This window comes from Myotis brandtii, unplaced genomic scaffold (assembly GCF_000412655.1).
Source record: "Myotis brandtii unplaced genomic scaffold, ASM41265v1 scaffold186, whole genome shotgun sequence".
Classification (NCBI taxonomy): domain Eukaryota; kingdom Metazoa; phylum Chordata; class Mammalia; order Chiroptera; family Vespertilionidae; genus Myotis; species Myotis brandtii.
The window spans coordinates 967,875-974,126 of NW_005356905.1; the positions used below are offsets into that span (position 1 = coordinate 967,875).

Sequence of the window (6,252 nt, forward strand, 5' to 3'; positions counted from 1 at the left end):
GGGGGGGGGGGGGGGGGGGGGGGGGAATCAGCGTAAAATTTAAACTAAAAGCTATTTCCTAGTCAAGTAGCTGTTGGGAGCTGTCTTTCTGATTTTATCAGCCCCAGTGTATATTTTCATAAACCTGTAACATTCCCCAAAAGTGTCTGCTCCTTTTGTTTAATCAATTTATTTTAATACTAGAGGCCCGATGCACGAAATTTGTGCAGGAGTAGGCCTTCCTTCCCCTGGCTGCTGGCACTGGCTTCCCTGGGTACCTGGGATCTGGGCTTCCCTCACAGCCCCAGCTTCATCAGAAGGTCGTCTGGAAGGAAGTCGGGGAGGACGTCCAGTCTAATTAGCATATTATGCTTTTATTAGTATAGATATCTTTTTATTTAATTCTTTTTAAGAATATATATTTACTGTCCTCTCTTTTTTTTTTTAAATATATTTTATTGATTTTTTACAGAGAAGAAGGGGGGGGGATAGAGAGTTAAAAACATCGATGTGCCCACAGCCAAGGTACATGCCCTTGACCGGAATCGAACCTGGGACCTTTCAGTCCGCAGGCCGACGCTCTATCCACTGAGCCAAACCGGTTAGGGCTTACTGTCCTCTCTTGCAGTCTCTCCTTTGATTACAAGAGTTGCAGGTTGAGACATTTACTCTTCCTTTCCAGATGATCTCAGATGACGTTTTGTGTTCGTTGAGATTCCTTGGAGGAAAGATGTCCACCAACCCATTTTAGTTGCCTGTTGTTACCTTGTAAAATGTGCAATAAGTTGAGCTTTTTTTTCTCCCCCCCAGGTTAATTGGAAGGTCTGCAGATGGTGTTCATCAGGGAAGATTCCTAATGAGAGGATAAGAAATATTGGAATCTCAGCTCACATTGATTCTGGGAAAACGACATTAACAGAACGAGTGCTTTACTATACTGGCAGAATTGCAAAGATGCACGAGGTAGATGGTTTGTGTTGATCCCGATTAGTTAGAGCTTGGTTTTAATTGTTTTGTGGCTATGATTTAATAAACTTTACAAAACCTGAAAGGTTTAAAGAATGGTAGCAGTGGATCTTTAATCAAAATCATATTACACAGTGGATAGCTCAAGTAGGCTTGAAATATTGCTCTGAGGAATCGATCTAGTGATCATCATTGTAGGTATACTGAGTAGGTGGTCTTTTGAGAATGTTAAATTACGTAATGTGATGTATCCTTAAGCAGCCATTAAAATAGGTATTTACATAATTTTTTTAATGTTATGGAGAGATATTTATAATGTTAAGTGGAAAAAAAGATTAAAAATAATGCATAGTATGAGCTTAATAGTTAAAAAAAAATAGGTATCAGGAAAAAAACTTTTAAGAAAATCTCGAAACTCTCCTGAAGAAATTATATATCAATGAGTAACTTAACTCTCCATTTAAAAATATTCCTTCAGATGAAGATCATCGTTTTAAATCGCATACTTTAAAAGCTGAATCCTCCCCTCCCGGGCCTCGAAATCCACATATAGCTGAGCAGGCAGAAGCTGTTCTCTGAACAGCTCCTCACAGACCAGCAGAGGGCTGGCGGGCAGGAGCAGTGCCGAAGGGGCAGGGATGGTTCTAAGACTGGGTGACTGCTCTATGGCAGTAGTTGCTGAGAACGGATGAAAAAAGGGTTAGGCAGGTAACGGAGGGCAGAATCTGTAATCAGCTTTCTATGTCATGAGATGATACGGTTTGACAAATGAGACTTCCCTGCTAATTGCATCATTTAACTACCTGCGCTCTGGTTCCATCTCTGTAAAAATGTCTTTGCTTCTTAGAATGCAGGGACAGAGAACTCTGAATTGCTGTACTTGTGTTTAGGTGAAAGGTAAAGATGGAGTTGGTGCTGTCATGGACTCCATGGAACTAGAGAGACAAAGAGGAATCACTATTCAGTCAGCGGCCACCTATACCATGTGGAAAGATGTCAACATCAACATCATAGATACTCCTGGTGAGGTTTCTGCTTTATTGCAGCTTGTTTGGGCAGCAGCACAGTGAGCTCTTTCCTCTACTGTGCCACAGCTTATATTTGTGTATCAAATAATACTCAAAAGCGTGACTGAGTCTCTATCAGAGAAGTTTGACGTGGGACCTAGAGCGCCTCATCCTTTTGTGGTTTCCCTGAAAAACAGTGCTAATCACTTGTGAGTAGGAAGGTTCGTGCCTTTTGCATGTTGCAGCTGATTCCAGAGGTTCCCATGCCCATGTATCTTTTCGAAGTGATCTTGTTGGGCCCCTGGACCTTATGCTGAGTGAATGGTATTGGTGATTTTTAAAATTTACATTCTAATTAGAAGCCTTATGTGATGAGCAGAGATACTGAAACTTTTAAATGTGCATGTTATAAAACTTCAGGCTGCTCTCTAAGACCCTCACACACTTGTCTCATTTAGGGCATGTGGACTTCACAATAGAAGTTGAAAGGGCCCTGAGAGTGCTGGACGGCGCGATCCTTGTTGTCTGTGCAGTCGGAGGGGTGCAGTGCCAGACCATGACTGTGAATCGGCAGATGAAGCGCTACAATGTTCCGTTTCTCACTTTCATTAACAAACTGGACCGAATGGGCTCCAACCCCGCCAGGGCGCTGCAGCAATTGAGGTACTGATCCTTAGAAGAACAGGGGTGTGATGATCTGCATGATAAACTTTATATCCAGAACAATTAATTCAGTGTCATTAAGCTTTATCCTTACATCCCCCCCCTCTTTTTTAAAATTTATTGAGTGATTTAGTAAATGGTGCATTGAAGTCAGTAGTTTGGTTTTGGATTATGGTGTGACCTCATCAACTGCCTTCTCTGTAAAATGGGGAAAATACTACTTGAATTGTAGGGATGCTGAAGGTGAAGTCAGAAAGTAATCTGGCAATTTATGCTGTTTTGCTATAATTAGAGAAGTTATAATCTAAAGTAGATTCTAAAAGTACTTTGTGTTTATTTAGACAAATCTAGAGGATCCCCTTTAGTTTAACCTTTACTTGAAGAATTTAATTAATGCCCTGAAGTAGTATGCTGTATTTTCTTGCTCTCATGGTCAAATACCTGCTAAGACAACAGGAACACTTCCGCTCTGTGCCAGGGATAACCCAGTGGTATTTATAGCGTGTTGCATTGCACAATTCTATATATTTTCAGATAGCCTTTGAAAAGAGTCAGTCTCACTTTTCACCTTTTGTAGATGTGTAAGTGGAGCTCATTTCACAAGAGAGAGCTGATAGACACAAGAAAGACATAGGCAGCAAAGTTCATGATAATGGAAAGACTGAGAGTGATGTGTCTGATGACAAAAAATCCAGTGTTGAGGAACTTTAAGTGACTGTATTGCTGTATGCACTTTGATAAAAGTGATATATTTGAGAATATGAGAGTAAAATTTGTCCTTTATTGGATACTTGTAAAATTTTCTTGGGAAAATGAAACATTTTTACTTTTCATCTTTATGACTATATTTTAATTGTGGTTGGCAATATAGGGACTCTTTCTACTAAGTCTTTTTCTGAATTTTAGGAGTATTCTCTTTTTGCATCTATTTGACTAATTTGGTGTACTCCACTCCCTTTTTACCTGTTTTCTCATTTTGTAACTCCCTTTAAACAGATTTTGAAACTTCATTTGGTCTCTGTGTTTTAATTTCTGCATCTGGTCTCTGTGCCATACTTTCTGTCTCTGTTTTGGACTGGGCAATGACTAATTCTTGAGGTCAGTCTTCTAGTTCACTAATCTGCTATTCAGCCGCATCCCTTCAGTTATTTAGCCTGTTTGTTCTTTTTAATTTCAGCAATTATATATAGTTAATTTCCATACACTTTCTCTTTTATTGCAATATTTTTATTAATAGAGATAATTACTTCTCAGACCTTTACATTTTATTTTCTTCTAGTATCTCTCTCCTTGGAGGTTAGTACTATTTCTTGAGCTCAGACCTCTCTTTCAAGCTATTGATTTCCTTCAATTATTTGTTGATTCCTAGTTATCTAGCCGTAATCATAGATGGGCACCTAGAATCTAGGTAGCTAGAACATATTTCTCCTTAAGTGAGAATCCCTGTCTGTGAGTGTAGGTTTTATTCAGTAGATGTGCCTGATGGAGTTATAGGCTGATAATAAGGGTCTGACTTTAACACCTGCTCTGAGAGTTTTCCCCCAAGAACTTCCCTTCAGATAGCTGTATTCTGTTTCGCTAGAGTCAGCTGTTCAAGAATGAGATGTGGACGTAGTTATCTTACTATCCTTTTAGAGTTCTTTTTATTGCCTAAATAGGGTTGTAGCTTCGTGAGCATGATGAGTTTGGCTGTCAGTCTGTTCTCAACTGCTTTATATCTTCTGTTCTGACTGCTGATGACACCCCCTCCCAAAGTAAATAGCATCTACCATTACATTTTTTTTTTTAATTTCAAAGGGATTTGGGGAGAAAAAAGGAGGTAAGAATGTGTGTTTTTATTTTTCAGGTCTAAACTAAATCATAATGCAGCATTTGTGCAGATACCCATTGGTTTGGAGGGTGACTTTAAAGGTATTATAGATCTTATTGAGGAACGAGCCATCTATTTTGATGGAGACTTTGGGTAAGTATTAAAAATATACTGTTAAATAACTCTTACATTTTAAAAGATATTGAAGAGAAGGAAAAGGATGAGTTATTTAAACAAACAACTTTTGAAATATGGCTGGAAGAATATCCTCTATGATGATTTTGTTTTACTGCCTTTAATCCTAGTTGCTTCCCATTTTGCCTAGTATTCATTCCAAGGGAGAGTACGTTACTTGTTGGGTAATATATTTGAATTGTATTATGACCTGCATGGTATGGTGGAAGGAGGCCTTCAGCCTGAGCTAGTAATGTAATGTTGCATTCATTCATTCAGTCTGCGAACTTTTAGGGGGGGCAGCTACATCCTGGATATTGTGATAAAAACTGGAAAGAAAATACGCATCATAAATATTCCCTCTACCTACTTCATGGTATTGCAAAGATAAAAAGACTACTATGTAAAAAGCAATTAAAGATTGTACAGATGTGGTTTAGGCAATACAAGAAGCAAATTGGTAAATGACATGGTATTTGGTTCATCAATCAACTTTTGAGTGACTTTTGCATGTAAATCACTATGGTTTCTCAGTGATTATCAAACCATGGCATTCAGGAAAATCACCTGGAGAACTTTAACAAACACATATTCGTGTGACCACCTCCAGAGATTCTGATTCAGTAGCTCTTAGGGTGGGGCCTGGAATGTGCATTCTGGAAAGCTCTCAAAGACGCTGATGTTGCAGGTCTACAGACCACACTTTGAGTGCCACTAATCTAGACAATGTGGGGGAATCATAAATGACCCTTTGTTCTGAGTAGTGGCCTCAGCAGCCTGGCAGTTTTTCCAAAGGTACTTCTTGAGGGGTTTCCTTCCTTTGCTATGGAACTAGGATTGCTGGTCTGGCGGGTAGGTAAAGGGTGTCGTGATCAGTTAAACAGAATTTATCTTGATCAGCCATCTTGTGGGCAGGAAAAAGATGGGAGCTGTCCAGCAGATGAAGTGTTTCTCACACCTCTTGTGTTACAACTGAGTAATGACAACAAGTTTGTCTATTATTCCTTACAATGTAAGGCCCAAGAGGACAGGGATTTTTTATCAACTTTATTCATTGCTATTTTCCCCAGCCCTAGAGGTGTCTGGTACATAATAGGGACTCAAAAAATGTTTGTAAATAAACAAATAAATCCACTTCCCCAGAATTACCAGGGCACATGTTTCTGTCTTCTAAATTAGAGGCTTTTAAACTTGTTGCACATCAGAACCAGAGATGGCACTTCTTAATATACCTGCCCCCTTTCCCAGCCTGGACCACTGGATTTGTATATTTTGATTCTGACATAAAAGTCTAAGCACTAAAGAGCTTAACAGAAAGGAAGAAATTAAGTTCTAAAGACTATGAAGAACATTCTTTAGAAGTATTTGCAATTGGCTTTTGCTTTTTTATTTAGGTACATGTTTTCTGAAAAGATTATTATTTTTTTTGACATTAGTTTCCATTTTAAAGATACTTTGAAAACTTTCGTACTAATATTTCTAAATATCAAGTATATTCACTTCTTGGTTGTATATATTTTATCTGTGTCTCTTACCTATTTGGCCTCTACTAAGGAATGGAGAATGGGCTAAGGTTGAAGAGTCTGTCGTTTTTAGTAAACTTTTTTTTCCGTATTTTTTTCCTTTATTGATTAAGGTATTACATATGTGTCC

At 38.6% G+C, this 6,252-nt stretch overlaps 1 protein-coding gene across 1 annotated transcript in view; it reads left to right on the forward strand.

Annotated features, from left to right (window-relative positions):
• GFM1 (G elongation factor, mitochondrial 1) overlaps window positions 1-6,252 on the forward strand; it is a 43,659-nt gene that overhangs the window by 2,063 nt on the left and 35,344 nt on the right. The window contains exons 2-5 of the mRNA XM_014537972.1: window positions 790-942; window positions 1,836-1,968; window positions 2,411-2,615; window positions 4,462-4,578. Of these exons, the coding sequence (XP_014393458.1) occupies window positions 790-942; window positions 1,836-1,968; window positions 2,411-2,615; window positions 4,462-4,578 (608 nt within the window). The remainder of the gene's footprint in view (window positions 1-789; window positions 943-1,835; window positions 1,969-2,410; window positions 2,616-4,461; window positions 4,579-6,252) is intronic.